This window comes from Carya illinoinensis, chromosome 4, assembly GCF_018687715.1.
Source record: "Carya illinoinensis cultivar Pawnee chromosome 4, C.illinoinensisPawnee_v1, whole genome shotgun sequence".
Lineage (NCBI taxonomy): Eukaryota > Viridiplantae > Streptophyta > Magnoliopsida > Fagales > Juglandaceae > Carya > Carya illinoinensis.
In genome coordinates this window covers 620,986-639,203 of record NC_056755.1, presented here as the reverse complement: position 1 = coordinate 639,203, position 18,218 = coordinate 620,986, and the positions used below count along the sequence as shown (strand labels likewise).

The 18,218-nt window shown below is 33.3% G+C and overlaps 2 protein-coding genes across 4 annotated transcripts; both read right to left on the bottom strand.

The window, feature by feature from the left end:
* Positions 1 to 383: 383 nt before the first annotated feature.
* On the bottom strand, positions 384 to 3,007 carry LOC122307257 (40S ribosomal protein S5-like). The gene is made up of 5 exons (XM_043120016.1): positions 2,882 to 3,007; positions 2,689 to 2,786; positions 1,118 to 1,389; positions 814 to 1,017; positions 384 to 646 (listed from the first exon to the last, which is right to left on the bottom strand). Exons 2-5 carry the CDS (start codon positions 2,776 to 2,778, stop codon positions 592 to 594), a joined length of 621 nt encoding a protein of 206 aa, XP_042975950.1. The 5' UTR covers positions 2,779 to 2,786; positions 2,882 to 3,007; the 3' UTR covers positions 384 to 591.
* Positions 3,008 to 5,972: 2,965 nt separating this feature from the next.
* Positions 5,973 to 12,437, bottom strand: LOC122308145 (protein LEAD-SENSITIVE 1-like). 3 transcript variants are annotated; one of them, XM_043121333.1, is made up of 2 exons: positions 12,189 to 12,437; positions 5,973 to 6,959 (listed from the first exon to the last, which is right to left on the bottom strand). In XM_043121333.1, exons 1-2 carry the CDS (start codon positions 12,280 to 12,282, stop codon positions 6,085 to 6,087), a joined length of 969 nt encoding a protein of 322 aa, XP_042977267.1. In that variant the 5' UTR covers positions 12,283 to 12,437; the 3' UTR covers positions 5,973 to 6,084. The 3 variants fall into 3 exon arrangements, with proteins under 3 accessions (XP_042977267.1, XP_042977265.1, XP_042977268.1); XM_043121331.1 differs by lacking the exon at positions 12,189 to 12,437 and adding an exon at positions 7,843 to 8,132; XM_043121334.1 differs by lacking the exon at positions 5,973 to 6,959 and adding an exon at positions 10,262 to 11,299 and having other exon boundaries at positions 12,189 to 12,415.
* Positions 12,438 to 18,218: the final 5,781 nt, after the last annotated feature.

The following is an 18,218-nucleotide window of genomic DNA, read 5'->3' as shown; positions in this document are numbered from 1 at the left end:
TCCATCTAAAGAGTAATTAATAGCTGCAACAAAAAGGACAGAAAATTCGTACAGATCGGGTTGGGCAGTCAGTCTTTAGTAATAGCTGTAAATGAGAGTTATTAGCAGGACAGTTGTAATGCCAGCTATACCAATTAATAATTAATAATCGTACAAATTGAATTTTTTATTTGTTTATAAATAGAAAACGCCACCCGTGAACAAATAATATTTGGCATGAAGCAGTTATATCAGCCCATATTAAACTTGGAATAAGATAACCGAGCAGGCAATCACTGAGAGCACTTGGCAGTCTCGTGACTTGCTCTAACGCGTACGGTTGAAGACAATAGACACCAACCAGAAATTATGAAATAACAAATAGTTTTTTTTGCTATAAAACAAACTATGAAATTCCCACAAATATATTCGATTATTTCTTGTTTTCTTCTCTTTTATGGGAACAGTTCAGAAACTTCCACAAAAGCTTATAGATGACAATCCGGAGGGAGAACTAACTGCAACTCGTAATAAAACACAAAAATCACCAAACAACAACACCCATATTGTGCTCCAGAGTAACATAAGGAAAGAGTTTTCTCTTATCAAAGCTCAACGGTTTGCCTTGGCAACTCTCTCAATCTCGTCCTTCTTCTTGATGGCATAACTGATACATCAGTGGATACCATTAGTGATCACAACCAAATAAATATGGTTAGGAACATCATAGAAGTAACAAAATCAAACCTATTCTGTTAGCACTACAAACTAAAATTTCAAGCAGAATATCAGTAGATGTATGGGTGAAGTGCAGAAAATCGAGGCTGCAGTTACCTGTTTGATGAACCCTTTGCAGCATTAATAAGCTCATCAGCCAAACATTCTGCTATAGTTTTGATGTTCCTAAAAGCAGATTCCCTCGCTCCAGTTGTAATCAGATAAATAGCTTGATTAACACGTCGCAGTGGAGAAATATCCACAGCCTGACGCCTGACAACTCCTGCAGAGCCAATACGTGTAGCATCTTCCCTTGGCCCACTGTCGTAACAATAGGAAAGAGTAAATATAAATATGAGTCAACCATGAAAAGGTTACACTTGAGGTACCCATACAAATTGATACTTTCTCATTTGTATACCTGTTGACCACAGCATCAACTATAACTTGGATGGGATTTAGGTCTGTCAACAAGTGAATGATTTCCATTGCATGCTTTATAATCCTCACGGCCATCAACTTTTTCCCATTATTTCGCCCATGCATCATCAGAGAGTTTGTAAGCCTCTCCACAATTGGGCACTGAGCCTTACGAAAACGCTTGACCGAGTACCTTCCAGCTGTATGTGGGACAAAGGTCGCATGCTTGGCTGGAACAACACCTATGTAATCACTCAAAGATATGTCGCTAACCTACAGAGCATATTACAACATGCCATCAAAATTTAGGCAATATGATTCAGACAAGCAATTCTAATTACGAATGACGTCAATATTTTGCAATAAGTTGGCCACGTGACTGATTCAAGAAAAAATCTGTTAACTTGTCTGTAACAAATTTTGATGCAACCAGAAGGAAACAACATCCAAATTGACAGGCAACCTAGATAAAATTTAAACTTCAAAAACCTTGGAGAACCCTACTTTTTTTCACTCTTTTCTCTGGAAAATTCTGCAATGAGAAGAGAAGAACATTGGTTTTAGATATGTTTCAGGCAGAGTAGATAAGTATGGCCCTAAAAGTATCACAATACATATCCATCTGCCAAATTTTCAATCATAACAGTTCACCGGAGGCTCCATCATGAATTCTGAAAGAATAATTTTCATAAAAATGGCAATTTTTTGTATCTCATAGTGGAAACAAATGGTACCAGGAAAGATTTATCAAATGTGACTCCTCCACTTGACTCTTTATGGGAGCTGATGGCAAAAAGAGAAAAGGTACTCTTTTTATTTGTAGTCAGCTTTATTGAAAAGTGCAAAAGGCAAAACTGAGGGACACATGATGTATACAAGAGACAAGAAAGAAGCTATGCTTATAAATTAAAACTAATATATGATGCTCAAAACTTCAATACATTGAAGTCTCAACACCCATATACCTTGGCAGATCTGGTCAAAAACTAGAAAATACATAGAAAAAGCAGTCTCTCTTAAGTGGAATATATTATATTGAATCACAGGACTGCATTGGTTATAAGTAATCTCTAAATACAACAGATTGAAACACGCTCCTAACATATTTCATTCATGAACCTTTTGAAACTGCAGAGGCATTAGATTTCACCAATCACACTCACTTCCCAATTGTCAATGGAAGTATTTTGCAATTACAAGCCTGGTTTCGCTAGGTTTGCCTTACGTTGCCCACTGTTTTGGACTTATTTGAAACAGAATATAAAAAATTGTATTGTATACGTAGTTCATACGACAGTAAAAAAATATAAGATATGAACGGTGAACCACATATACAGACTACAACGGAAGTGGAGATTTTTTACAATAGTGTAAGAATTGAGGTTTGAAGTTTTTCATATTCCAGTTGCCTCTGAGCAACAAAAGAAGGCACAAAATTAATAAATAGGGAAAGCATAATCTATTAAAAAAAATAGAGTGGCAGACTAATCTGGGAATGTAAGAAGGGTATTATTAAAAAAAAAAAAAAAATCAACATTAAAACCAAAACTATAAAAGAAGAAGGGAAAAAACCTGAACGTCCTCAAAGGTCCAGCGATTGAAGAGCTTGACTTCGTTGGAAAGCAGGGTTGGATCCTGAGGAGTAACCACCGCACTTTCCATTCTTGTGCCTTCAATACACGTCAAAATACAGCCTAAAATTCAGAAAGAGCTTCGTAGATATGTATCTCACGGAAGCAAATAAGAGAGAAACACCGAACCTCACCTTTCTGTGAGAGAGAGAGAGAGAGAGAGTGACAGTTTCACAACAGCAGCCTGCAGGGAATGGGAAAGATATTGCAGTACGCGGAAGCTATGAGAAGAAACCCTAAATTTTTCTTGGGCTAAAACCCACAAAAATCAACCGCCGGGCTCCAGCTAAGCCCGGCCCAAGAATAATAATTATTTCGTTTTCTAATATTTCTCCTCAAAATTCAATTACGACGTGTTTAGCTTCCAAGATCATTTCAGATGATCTAAATTAATTTATTAATAATAATATTTTATAAGTTTTATTAAACTATATTTAAATATGAATTAATTGATATATGTTTAAATACATAAATTAAGTTAAAATGAGTTTAACTTTAATATAAGAAGTTAACAAAATAATAGATTTCATTAATGATTCGGTTGAGATGAGTTCAATAACTAAACACATCTTTAAATATTTAGAGAGTTCATAATTAGTAGTGAAATATTTTAAATGAAGATGTTTTATTTGGATTTTATAACATAAGAGATAAAAAAAATTGAATAAAAATATTCTAAAATTAAAAAATTGATTGAATATTATTTGTTAATATTATTTTTATTTTGAAGTTTGTGAAAGTTATATTAATTTTTATGTTTTAATAATAATTAGGTAATATTTAGATGAAGAACTTAAAATTTTGAAATTAAAAATATTTTATTTTTTAATAATGTTTAGAAGTAAAATTATGATAAATTTTGAAAATTCTCGTAATAATGTCCAACCATGTCTTTAATCATTTATGAACATAAGATGCCTCTAATTGGATGAATTATTTGGTAATCTCAACATATGGACAAGTATAGGATGTCATATTAAAAAATAAATATTATTGAGAGCAGCCACTGTTTGGGATCAGCCAATGCACACTATACATGGCAGTGGCTTAATGACGAAAATCTCCTTAACTTTTCAATTCCCTCCCTTTAGATTTTCACATTTGACTTTTAGATGCAGAATTAGGACTCGAGCTTGTCGCCACCTCTCTACTAATTGTATCCCCTCTCTCTCCCAATCGTCGTTCAGTGCACTCTCTCCCTCTCCCTCTCGTCCTCGTCGTACTTATCATCTCCAAACCATGAGGAGAGAGAGAGAGGTCGCATAGAGAGAGAGGGATTTGCTGAGAGAGAAAGTTTGATGAGAGAGAGCTGATGAGAGAGAGCTTGAGGAGAGAGAAAAAGCTTGATGAGAGAGAGAGCTTGAGGCGAGAGAGAGGTCGCATAGAGAGAGAGGGATTTGCAGAGAGAGAAAGTTTGATGAGAGAGATCTTCAGGAGAGAGAGAGAACTTGAGGAGAGAGAGAGAGAGAGAGAGAGAGAGAGAGAGAGAGAGGTCGAAGAGAGAGAAAAAACTTGATGTGAGAGAGAGCTTGAGGAGAGAGAGAGGGGTTGAAGAGAGAGAAAAAGCTTGAGGAGAGAGAGACGTAGATGAGAGAGAGGAGTCTAACAATTAAAAGAAATAAAAAATACAAGCGTGTGCAGTGTGCATCCGCACAGTTGCGGATGCGTAGCAACTCTCATTAAAAAAACTGTGTTTGTATAAAAACTGTCTTTTAGAAAAAGCCTATATGCAGTCGGCTGTGTAGAGTCGGAAGGTAATCGTCTGACATTGGTACACTTTCTCCCCTTCTTTCGTCTGACATTGGTCCCACTTTCTCCCTTTCTTCTTCTTCCCTCTTTCTTCCCCATTCTTTTTCTTAGCAAATGGCCTGACAACTACTTTCTCTCCTCCCTCCCTGGACCTTGTCCATATGTTGGGTCATCAGGGATGACCCTTTAATTATTACATTACGGTGGCTACCAATGTACCAAAACGCAAAACTAGTTCAAACTCCTCGTATTGGATTTTGAAAGAAAAACAAACACTGCATCTGCATTTCTTCAAAATTTTTGAAAGCCCCCTCCCTGAAAATCTGCATTATTGCGAGCAGTTCGGCCACATTTCTGGAGTTCTCTGTATTTTTTGCTCCCCCCCTTTACTCAAGTAGATCGATTCTCTCTCTCTCTCTCTCTCTCTCTCTCTCTCATTTCCTTACCTTTCATCTTGTCTGAACTCATTTCTCCAGCTGTGAAATCTCTATCAAATTTCTACTGCTAGATCTGATTTTTTTTTTTTTTTTCAAATTGAGCAGTGGAGGATTTGGAGACCCAAATTGGCAGTAGTGGGAGGGGCACTGGGATTTGGCGGAAGTAAGGCGTGGAAAATAACACAAAGCTGTCATTTGTTGGTCAAAATATAGTGTTTTTTTAATTAAATTATTGATGCTGACGTCAGTCCGCTGTGCCACGGTTACACCGTGCGCTTGTACCTAACAGCTCTCATTATTTTATATGATTGAATGAAAATACCATGTTCAAATATACATTGAATTTATTCATGTCCTTTTAAGGATAAAATTCAGGTCTAGTGAAATTAGACACAATAAATGAAGAATATATATATAAAGACATATTTGACATAAGTAATGCTAGGTATAATCCTAGAGTTTACAAGTTTCGCATACTCATTTTGAAAAAAAGTTAAGTCTATTATTAAAAAAATAATTTTTTTCATATAGATCACATATTTACTCACTGAGTAATGCTACACACCAATCTCATCTTATTTTCATCCTATTAAGATGTACCTCATTTATCACAATTGGATGAAAAAGAAACATGCAACAAATGATCATTTAATGGTGATAAATGTGTCACACCATATTTAGTGAGATGGTAGTATGATGTATAGAATTTTCCATTTACTCACTTTTTTCAAAATGAGTACACAAAACTTACACAATATATATATATATATATATATATATATATATATATATATATATATATAACTACAAATATCATTTCACATTGCACATTTAATTCATTCAAAGCTTCCCAAAGCAGCATGTTAGGAGAGAAGGCCTCCATCCGAATATGGAAGGTCCTCAACAGAATCAAACAGATTATTACTACTGACATATTGGGGTAAACATATTGATTTGAATTACAAACCGATAATTAACAAGGAGCAATGGAATCAAGTAGCGAGCCAATTTAAACACTTGGAATGACAACCTTAAACAATGCCCCAGGAAAAAAGCAAAGCATTATATATGTATTTGACATTTGCAGCAATCAAATTATAACAACAACCTTGCAAATCGCATACTTCCTAGTTCCTGCCCAACTCAAATGATTAGCCCCCCTTAAACATCTCAGTTACAGCCTCTGACTCATTTGACTTAGAAGCCTCTGACTCGTTAGAAGCTTTTGAATAATTTGACCCAGAAGCCTTTAACTCATTAGAAGCCTCTGACTCATTTGACCCAGAAGGGGCAACAAGACTCTCCACAGCAACGGCATCACCGCATACTCCAATATCAGAATCTAAACGATTGGTACAATACCTGATTCCATACTTGACGCCATAAACAACCACTATCGTGCCGCCGCTAAAACTGGTAGTGAGATAGCCGCTAAAACTGGTAGCGAGAGATTGTAATGGTGAAGAAATTGCAGCATTAGCAGCAGCTCTAGCAACAGCATTGGCAGCAGCTCTAGCAACAGCATTAGTAGCAGCACTAGCAGCAGCATCAACAGCAACATTAGCAGCAGAACCAACAGCAGCATTAAAGGACGCCACCTGTCCACTTCTTCCCGCAAGCAATTTCTCTGTTTTGCAATATAAGGCAAAGTCTTCGCAGTTGTTCTTGAAAATATCATACGAACCAAAGCCATTCCTAAGAAGATATTTAGCACGGTGAATAACATCTTCTGGTGGATCAGATGAAGCAAGAGTGCAGGTACCTCCCCGAACTTGGAAAAGAAAAAATGCTTTTGAGACACCATACTCAAAAAGGTACAGATTTCCACCCGAAAGAAAACAATCTATACAAGAAATGATGACTCCATTGAGATTTGATTGATCTCCACATCTTGAGCAAGGAATGCCCATGGGACGATAGGAAGGTGATGAGCTCACAATGATGCGGTCTAGCACAGGTCCTGATCCAATCTCCTGGCCTGGACCACGAGTAAAGTGGATAACATTTTCGTCGCCGACATATATCCCTGTTATTAGAGGGTACAAAAAAAAAAAAATGAAAACAATAGAGAACTGAGAAAATGAAAACATGAAATAGGGGAAAAAGTCCATCACCGCCTGTCAATTATGGGCACCAGAAGCTATCACAAAAGTCATCTTGCACCATTTTTTTCGAGTTTTCACGACTCTATATAACCTCTACACTCTCAGCCACTGTCAATCAATGGACATGTTTCCCTATACTTATTTTTCATAAGTACAATTTCCCCTACACATACCTATTTGGATATGAAAAAACAAATATGCGCTGCTTGACAGAGATATAATTCTTCAATAGAGTGAATGTCAAAAGGGAGGAGTGGGGGGAGGGGGAGATCATGGCTTAAATTCAACATCTATCATCACAGGAGTGGGAAAGGGAGAAACAAAGACACAGATTTGAAATGTAAATAAACATGGTATAACCTAGTTGTTGTGAAGAGTCGACTCTGCAGATATTAAGTCCAACTTTGAAAAACGGTTAATGCTGGAAAATCAAATTTCTTAAGCAGGTAAATCGTTAGCTATTTTAATAAGATTTCGCTGCATAGTCATAACAACTGCGCATCCCCAATGCTTTAAACATATATTTAGTAGAATCATTAATGTATAACTAGGGAAATTAAGATATAAATAAGAGGACAACGTTTGTTTTGCTTTTCCACTCAAAAAATTTGTCTTTTTGTTCTCTCAAGAAACAGATGAGGAACGGTTCCCAGAAATGTAATTCCAGTGAAATAAGCTGATTAAGCAGTAAATATTTTAAAGACGAATAATTAGCACAAAAATATCCATGAAATGCATAAGTAATAAACAAAATGTAAACTTGATAAAAGAGAAAGAAAAAGAAAAGGGAGGAGAAGGCGTGACCATGGTGGGCGTAGGTATAGGTGAGCCTCCAAGAGTAGATGTGATCCCCCGGTTTCAAATTCTCCCTCTCGATCTTGTTCGACCACACTCCCATCTCCTTCGATCCCACAGACAGAGAGAGAGAGGATGGCGGATTCTTTTTTGTTTTATCTTTTGAACCAGAGGATGGGGGATTCTATTTCTAGTCCTCGAACAAAGGAAGCAGGCGACGGGGATGCAACCCCACAAATGCAGTAGCCTGCTTGGCCTCCAAGCATTCCTTTTAAACAAATGCTAATGGTCGTCCGAAGTTGCATCACCCTCTTCATAGTTGTAAGCATTAAGCAATCCTTTTACGAGACTGCCATATCCGTCAATGGATTATAGAAAGAATAATTTTATAAACCGACTTAATTTTATATAATTTGTTATATTTATTTTATAATAAAAATAATTAAATTATATCAAATCGTATTAATTTATAAGATTATTTTGTGATTAGAATATTTTGGTGTGGAATGGAAAATTTTAAAATTTTAAATTATATAAATCAAATTTGTTAAGTAAAGCAGTATAAATATTGCGTTTTTAACACAAATATATTCATTAGTTTGGCTAAAATTGATTTTAATTTGTTATATTTTTATGGTTAGTTTTGATACCCCAGGCGTGTTTTTTTAAGGAGGATTAAAATTTTTATTAATTTTCTATTATCAGGAGAAAATATAGCAATTGAGTTATAATTTGAACGAGAGAAAATTATTTTCATTCTAACTAAACTTTAGTAACCTAATCTTGTTTGGATTTTATTTCCACTTATATTTTTTAATTTTTTCTTAATAGTTAAGGAAATTATTATTAATGAATTTATATATACTTTTTATTTTTTTCTCGATGGTTAAGGATATTTAAAAATTGTTTAAAAAAATAAAATAAATAAAAAATTCATTTGTGCTAAAACACACATTTAGTAGACACGTTTAATTGTCACCTTAATATTGTCCATTTTATTTTTCACATTTGACATTTTTTTCTTTACTTGTTTTCATCCAAGCGAGGAGCTATGGTATTCTCCCCTGTTTTCACCCTTCAAGGATCTTTTTAATTTAACAATGCTCATCATTTTGTAATTCTTAAACGTGAGAAATGCTTGGGGTCCTAATTTTGGATTTCGAGTATTTTTATGGATATTTTTTTATTTATTGATTAAATAAGTATTTTTTCATAATTTTATAATTTTTTAAAAAAATTTTTAAGAATATAAAAAAATGCATAAAAAAGACAAAAAATAAATAAAAAGAAGTATTTAACCTTCTCAATGGGCAGTGTTGGGAGTCACTATCTTATGGCATATTTAGACACTTGGAGACTCTATAATTCTGTTAATAGTAGTGAAATATTTTAAATAAAAATATTTTATTAGATTTTAAAAACTAAAAGAGAAAAAATTACATAAAATATTATAAATTTAAAAAATCAATTGAATATTATCTTTATTTTGAAGTTAATAAAAGTTGTATTGTTTTTTATGTTTGAATAGTAATTAAGTAATAATTAGATGAAAAAGTTAAAAAATTTAAAATTAAAAAGTATTTTATATTTGAGTAATGTTTGTGAATGAAATTATAACAAATTTTGAGAATCCTCGTAATACCCAACAATGCCTTTAATCATTTACAAACACAAGATGTCTCTAATTGGATGAATTATTTGGTAATCTTAATATATGGTCAAGGATGTCATATTATAAAAACTTGTGTTTATATAAAAATCTCAATGATATTATATTTGATGATAGAATGAAAAAACCAAGTCATCCATGTTTTAAAAATAGCGAGCCAATTTTTATTTTAAGAATCCTTGCAAGCAAAATATAAGGTCAAACTATACAATTTATGCATGTCCTTTTAAGGATAAAATGTGGGTCTAGTGAATTTAGACACCAAGGATGGATAATATATATTTCATATCAGAATAATATATATATATATATAAAATGACACATATTTCACACGAATAATATTATATACAATCTTAAGATCTACAAGCTCCGCGTACTCATTTTTTAAAAAAGTGAGGCTCATCAGTTAAAAAAAAAAAAAAAAAAATTTCATATGAGCCACAAATTTATTCACTTTTTCAAATAGAGTACACAAAATTACAAATATCATTTCACATTTCATCCATTAAAAGCTTCCCAAAGAAACAGGTTAGGAGAGAAGGCCTCTATCCGAATATGGGAGGTCCTCAATAGAATCAAACGGATTATAACTCCTGAGATATTGGGGGTAAACATTTTGATTTGAATGCCTTCGAATCTCGAATGGTTAAAAATGAGTTCACAACTGAACATCCATGCATGCATGACCCTCAGGGCCCCAAGATAAAAAAATAGAATGACAACGAACGGAATGCCATAGAAAAGCTGCATTATTCATCGTTTCACACAAAAGCATCGCTGGTTCGCTTCATTAAAAATTACAAACCGATAATTAACAAGTAGCATGGTATCAAGTAGCGAGCCAATTTAAACACTTGGAATGACAACCTTAAACAATGCCCCAGGAAAAAAGCAAAGCATTATATGTGTATTTGACATTTGCGGCAATCAAATTATTACAACAACCTTGCAAATCGCATACTTCCTAGTTCCTGCCCAACTCAAATGATTAGCCCCCCTTAAACATCTCAGTTACAGCCTCTGACTCATTTGACTTAGAAGCCTCTGACTCATTAGAAGCTTTTGAATAATTTGACCCAGAAGCCTTTAACTCATTAGAAGCCTCTGACTCATTTGACCCAGAAGGGGCAACAAGACTCTCCACAGCAACGGCATCACCGCATACTCCAATATCAGAATCTAAAAGATTGGTACAATAGCTGATTCCATACATGACGCCATAAACAAGCACAGTGAGCACTATCGTGCCGCCGCTAAAACTGGTAGCGCGAGATTGTAATGGTGAAGAAATTGTAGCATTAGTAGCAGCACTAGCAGCAGCATCAACAGCAACATTAGCAGCAGAACCAACAGCAGCATTAAAGGATGCCACCTGTCCACTTCGTCTCACAAGCAATCCTGTTTTGCAATATAAGGCAAAGTCTTCGCAGTTGTTCTTGAAAATATCATACGAACCAAAGCCATTCCCAAGAAGATATTTAGCACGGTGAATAACAACTTCTGGTGGATCAGATGAAGCACGAGTGCAGGTACCTCCACGAACTTTGGCAAGAAAAAATGCTCGTGAGACACCATACTTAAAAAGGTACAGATTTCCACCCGAAAGAAAACAATCTATACAAGAAACGATGACTCCATTGAGATTCGATTGATCTCCACAGCCTGAGCAAGGAATGCCCATGGGACGATAGGAAGGTGATGAGCTCACAATGATGCGGTCTAGCACAGGTCCTGATCCAATCTCCTGGCCTGGACCACGAGTAAAGTGGATAACATTTTCGTTGCCGACATATATCCCTGTTATTACTGGGTATTAAAAAAAATGAAAACAATAGAGAACTGAGAAAATGAAAACATGAAATAGGGGAAAAGTCCATCACCGCATGTCAATTATGGGCACCAGAAGCTATCAGAAATGTCATCTTGCATCATTTTTTTCGAGTTTTCACGACTCTATAACGTCTACATTCTCAACCACTGTCAATCAATGGACATGTTTTCCTACACTTATTTTTCATAAGTACAATTTCCCCTACACATATCTATTTGGATATAAAAAAAACAAATATGCACTGCTTGACAGAGATATAGTTCTTCAATAGAGTGAATGTCAAAAGGGAGGAGTGGGGGGAGGGGGAGATCATGGCTTAAATTCAAGATCTATCATCACAGGAGTGGGAAAGGGAGAAACAAAGACAAATATTTGAAATGTAAATAAACATGGTATAGCCTTCTTGTTGTGAAGAGTCAATTCTGCAGATATTAAGTCCAACTTTGAAAAACGGTTAATGCTAGAAAATCAAAATTCTTAAGCAAGTGAATCGTCAGCTATTTTAATAAGATTTCGCTGCATAGTCATAACAACCGCGCATCCCCAATGCTTTAAACATATATTTAGTAGAACCATTAATGTATAGCCAGGGAAATTGAGATATAAATTAAAGGAGAACGTTTGTTTTGCTTTTCCACTCAAAAAATTTGTCTTTTTGTTCTCTCCAGAAACAGATGAGGTACGGTTCCCAGAAATGTAATTCTAGTTAGATAAGCTGATTAAGCAGTAACTCTTTTAAAGATGAATAATTAGCAAAAAAATATACATGAAATGCATAAGTAATAAACAAAATGTAAACTTGATAAACATGAAAAAAGAGAAGGAAAAGAAAAGGGAGGAGATCGAAGGCGTGACCATGGTGGGCGTAGGCATAGGCGCGCCTCCAAGTGTAGATGTGATCCCCCGGTTTCAAATTCTCCCTCTCGATCTTGTTGGACAGCACTCCCATCTCCTTCGATCCTAGAGAGAGAGGGAGAGAGAGAGAGAGGATGGGAAATTCAAACGAAGGAAAAGGAAACGCGGATGCAACCCCTCAAATGCAATAGCTTTCTTGGCCTCTAAGCATTCCTTTTAAACGAATAATTGTGGTTGGCGCGCAAAGTTGTAACACCATCATCTATTCTTTCGCTTTCATCGTATAACATATGATAATGATACCTATGTGTTAAATGAAGCTTCTAATTATATTTCAAAAATGCTAGACTCACCTACATATGGTCTTGATAACTTTTTTTTTTTTTAGTAATTAAGAAAATATTTTTTAATAATGTTATGAATTTTTAAAAAAAATATATTTAAGAATATTAAAATAATGAATGAAAAAAATATAAAAAGAATTTTTTTTTCTTATTCTTATCAGGACTGGTCTCGTGCTACAGCATTGCTCATTCTATTTTGGTGTGGATGGAAAATTTTAAAATTTATAATTATAGAAATCAAATTTTGTTAAGTAAAGAAAAGCAGTATAAATCAAGCGTTTTTAACACACATATATTCATTAGTTTGGCTACTTTTTATTTTAATTTGTTATATTTTTATGGTTAGTTTTGATACCCCAGTCGTGCTTTTTTTAAGGAGGGTTAAAAATTTTATTAATTTTCTATTATCAGGAGAAAATATAGCAATTGAGTTATAATTTGAAGGAGATAAAACTATTTTCATTCTAACTAAACTTTAGTAACCTAATCTTGTTTGGATTTTATTTCCACTCATATTTTTTTTATCTTTCTTAATAGTTAAGGAAGTGATTATTAATGAATTTATTTTTTTAATTTTTTTCTTAATGGTCAAGAATGTTTAAAATTTATTAAAGAAAAATAAATAAAAAATAAAAAACTCATTTGTACAAGGATATACATTTGGTGGGCACATTTAGTAGTGACCCTAACATTGTCTTTTTGGAAAAGAAAATGATAATATAACTACCAAATATGTCCATCTAACGTGCCTACTCATAGATTTTTATTTCTTTTTTATTTTTTTATTTTTTTAATTATTAAAAAATTGACTATTAGTAAATTTATATTTTTTTTATTTTTTCTTAATAATTAAGAATGTTTAAAAAATAAAATAAAATAATTCATCCATACCATTGTGCACATTCGGTTGTCATCACATTTATGATTGACAATTAACACTCACCCAATTATTGTCCAAATAATATTATAATTTTTTAAAAAAATATTAAAGAATATAAAAAAATAAAAATAAAAAATAAAAAAGAGGCATTTAGCTTTATCGGTTGACAGTGTTGAGAGCCACTATCCGTGGCTTTAGTACTGTCCATTATTATTCCTTTTGTATATTCAGATTTGATATCAAATAATTTATAAATAAGTAAAAGAAAAATAAGTTTTTAATCATTAATATATAAGGAAAGAGTGATAGTTAAAATAATGATAGGTAATAATTAAAAAAATGATAGGTAAAATTTTTTATATTAAATAAAATCAATATTAAGTTGAAATTTAAAATCTAAAATAGGTATAAACTGTGGCAAAAGAATGGTAATACTGATAAAAATATTATTTTTTTTAAATAAAAACTGTTTTATTATTTATCATCTTCACACACCACATATTTTTTAAAAATTAATTTTATTTTTTTTTAAATTAATTAAATTTTTTTACCCATCATCTTTATATAATATATGGTATGTAAAAATAATTAATAGAATTTCAATTACTATTGACATTGACGAAGAGAGAGAGAAATCTAAATTATAGTTATTATTGACATTGATAAGTAGAGAGAAATACAGTTACTTAATAATTATTAAGGAAATGATTTTAAAAATATTAATATATTTTTTATTTTTTTAAAATATATTTAAATATATTAAAAAAATTAATAGTAAACTAACAGTAAGGTTGAGCGAAGCAGCACCGCTCTTACACTTTTTCAAATGAGAGCTGTTATCCGTACAAACTAAAAAGTGCTTCTCGGTACGGACTGACGTGGCAATGATACTCTGACATCATTTTTATTATTAAAAAAATAAAAATAAAAACAAAGATAGAGAGAGACTTTTGTATACTATAGTCGGTTCTTTATTTCTTTTCTAGGGACTAAAGTGTCCAGAACCCTAAGGTGGAGAGAAAATAACTTCTTTCACATAAAGCCAAACTTGAATTCCTTTGTTTAATGTGGAGAAATAGCGTGCAGTATCCCTTTATTTTCTTTTTGAAAAGCAAGGTTTTCCTTCCTTTTTTTAATGAAGGACTCGATTCTTACATATCTTGGAATGAAAACACCCAGATTGTATAATTTTTTTTAGAAAAATATAGTTACAAATATAATTATGTACTAATCTGTATACTAATATAATGTGATTAGTCAAAAAATAAATTTTATTAAAAACGGTGTTGATTTAAATTTTAAGTATGAATAAATCAATATTGATATACAGATTAGTGCGCGACTGTGCTTGTATGTAGTAAAACTCAATTTTTTTTATGCTTTTAGTAAAAAATAATCTAATTTTTTTCAACTATTAACACGTTGTAGAACAGGTTTTGTTTAAATGAAAAATATTCTAACTATTTTTTATGTGCATCTTCTATCTCCCCTGAACAGGATACGATTGTATAATTTTAAATCTGGGCACTTGTTGACTCCGTAAAAAATGTCAATAAAAAACTGATTATTGCTTGCACCATGTCCAACTTCTTCTTGAAAAATTATATATATATATATATATATATATCTCGTATGAAAAAGATGCCATGGGAGAAGACACACCAATGGGAAATGATAGAAAAAGCTACAAAAAGCTAGAAAGGGGTAGAAAGAAGATGCACTCAGTTGGGAGAGGGGTGGAAGGAACGAGGCCTTTTCCATTAGAGAAGATGCAGAATGAGAGAGGGTAGAACGAGAGAGAAGTTGCTTTTTCCAAAGTATATTTTTTTAAAGTAAACTTACACTTTTACTCTTTGAGTTCAAAAAGAAAAGTTAAGAACACTTCTAATGGATTATTTATCTTATTTTTTAAAATATATTATTAAAATTTATTTTTTTTATTTTACATAATATTTTTTATAATATACCATATACCAATTTATCTATTTTTTTTATATTATTTAAATATTATACTTTTTAATATGTTTTATTCATTTTAAATATTTTCTCAACTCTGCTCTATCTTTTTGGTACGGTGTGATTTCTGGATTATGTTTTAAGAATCAACTTTATGAAAGAAAGCACTGAAACATCAATTGATAATCCAATACTGCAAAAAGGTTGTAAGAAAGGTTTCCAGTCATGAACTGGAACACCTGCCGCTAGCTCTAGGCATGGAAAAAAAAAAAAAAAACTGGAACAGCCTCCGCTTGAAAGGTTTCCAGTCTGCGCGTCATCTTCTTCACAAAAAAAAAAAACTCACTGAAATCCACAAATCAAACACAGAAGTCACCTGCGATGTGAGATGTGACGCAGCTCTGTGGTGATGGATGGAAGACGAGCAAAAGTCACCTGCGAAGAGAAAGACGCGCGAAATAAACAGATGAGAGGTAGGGGAACGGAAAGTAGATGAGAGAGAAATGATTAAAAAAATATTTGCAATTGTGTATAGTTACCGCTAGATGTAGTGGTGACACTGTAGTTAAATGGAAAATACAGGCAAAATAGCCAATCCATTGGAAGTCACTTTTACCTTATTTTCTTCAAATTATACAGAAATAAGGGCTTTATAAGCCGTTGGGATTGCTCTAACAAAGCACTTACCATATCAGTACGTAACAACCCTATGTTTTTCATTAGTATGTTTAGCATTTCTAGTAATAGAAGATGCTTTAGTTGCAGGAAAAAGCTAGAAATTCTGTTGGCATTTTTAGTTTTTTTTTTTAACTTAATAATTAAGAAAATAACATTTAATAATATTGTGAATTTAAATATTAAAAAAATAAAGTGAAAAAAAAAAACACAAGAAAAGCCTAGCGGCATTGTAGGGTTTGGAGACAAAGGTGCAAAGAAGAGAGAGATTTACAACATTACTCTATAACTTTAATGTGAACTTGTTCCCTTCTTGCTTATGCTTGTTTCCTTAATGTGCTTGACTTCATTGTGTAGACAACTTGAATTTGAGACTTTTTTATTCTTTGAATTCATTTGTTATCATCAAAATTCATGTGTAGATATATAATTACACAAAATTTGAAACCTTGAGTTCAACAGATCCAATTGAGGCTTTTACTAAGTTAAGGCAAACAGTGACAGTTGAAGAATATCAAAGCCAATTTGAGGCTTTATCTAATAGGATAAGAGTCCTACTAAGGAGTTTAGAATCAACATTTTTATTAGCGGACTTAGAGATGACTTGAGAATTATAGTAACAATGCTTAAGCCCTCATCACTCTCAACTACCTTTGGGTTAGCTAAGTTAAAAGAAGAAGAAGTCAATATACAAAATCAGGGTATTACCACTAGAAGTGTTCTGCCTAACCCCATATATAACCCTAAACCAATCAACTCAGCCCCTGTACTCAAATTACCTGCACCTCTTCCCAGACTAGAACCAATGCCTCCACCTACCTCGCCGAAAAATTTTTCCCATTAAAAGAATTAGTCCAGCCCAAATGGAAGAAATGAAGAGTAGGGGATTGTGTTATTATTGTGATGAGAAGTTCCATGTTGGATACAAATGCAGTAGGCCAAAACTGTTTTTATTGAAAGGGTTGGAAAATGAAGATAAAGAAAAGGGAGAGGATGAGGGAAGTTTAACAGTTATACAAAATGAGGGACCTGTAGTAAAAGATAAAGAGGTAGGAGAACTGCTTGGAATTTCTTTACATGCATTAGTAGGATCTCTTTCTCCTAAAACTATGAGAGTTGAAGGAAGTATTAATTAGAAAAAAGTGTTAATTTTAATAGATACTAGAAGTATGTAAAGTTTTGTGAATTCATATGTAGTAAGGAAATCAAAACTACCAAAATGAGAAAGCCAGCTGGCAGTAAGGGTGGCTAATGGGGATAGCCTTCCTTGCCAAGGTTACCGCAGGGCCTTGCCCCTCCAAGTATAGCATTTACATTTCATGGCTCAACTTTTTTTGTTAATTTTGGGAGGGTGTGTTGTAGTGTTGGGAGTAGATTGATTAAGGAAATTGGTTCCTATTTTGTGGAATTTTTCTGACCTCATATGCAGTTACTCTTAATGGAGAGCCCTCCAAGTTGCAAAATATTCAACCTTCTCAAGAAGTGTCGGAAGAGAAGGATCACACCCTTAAGTTGAAAAAGGATACAATCAAGGGAATGTGGGTCCAGATGCTAGGTATAGATTCGGACAGTGCAGTAAGAAGGGTGGACCCAGAGTTACAACAAGTGTTACGAGCTTATGAATCGGTTTTTTCTCAACCCAATGGCTTGCCTCCACCTTGGAGTCATGACCATAGGATTCAGTTCCAAAATGGAGCTAAACCAGCAAGTCTACATCCTTACAGGTATTCATATTATCAAAAAATTGAAATTGAGAAATTAATTTCTGAAATACTTAACAGTGAAATTATAAGGAGTAGTCAAAACCCGTATTCTTACCCGATGTTGTTAGTAAAGAAAGCTGATGGTAGTTGGAGGATGTGCATGGATTATAAGGCCTTGATCAAGGATACTATCAAAGATAAGTATCATATCCCAAATATTGACAAGTTATTTGATGAACTTTAAGGGGCAGAATTTTTCTCTAAGTTGGATTTGCATTCTAGTTATTGTCAAATCAGAATGCATCCAGGAGACATCCACAAAATTGCTTTTAAGACTCATGAGGGTCACTATGAGTTTTTGGTGATTCCCTTTGGCCTCGCCAATGCTCTCTCAACTTTCCAAAGGTTAATGAATAAAGTATTCAGGCCCTACCTAAAGAAGTTTGTGTTGGTTTTTTTTATGACATTCTAA

Coding starts and splice junctions, on each gene's coding strand:
- LOC122307257 (XM_043120016.1), bottom strand. CDS start 2,778: ATGGAAAGTGCGGTGGTTACTCCTCAGGATCCAACCCTGCTTTCCAAC. Junction 1,018..1,117: donor GTTGATGCTGTGGTCAACAG/GTATACAAATGA, acceptor TTGTTACGACAG/TGGGCCAAGGGAAGATGCTA. Junction 647..813: donor GCAAAGGGTTCATCAAACAG/GTAACTGCAGCC, acceptor CTGATGTATCAG/TTATGCCATCAAGAAGAAGG.
- LOC122308145 (XM_043121333.1), bottom strand. CDS start 12,282: ATGGGAGTGCTGTCCAACAAGATCGAGAGGGAGAATTTGAAACCGGGG. Junction 6,960..12,188: donor CTATGCCTACGCCCACCATG/GTCACGCCTTCG, acceptor CTCTAATAACAG/GGATATATGTCGGCGACGAA.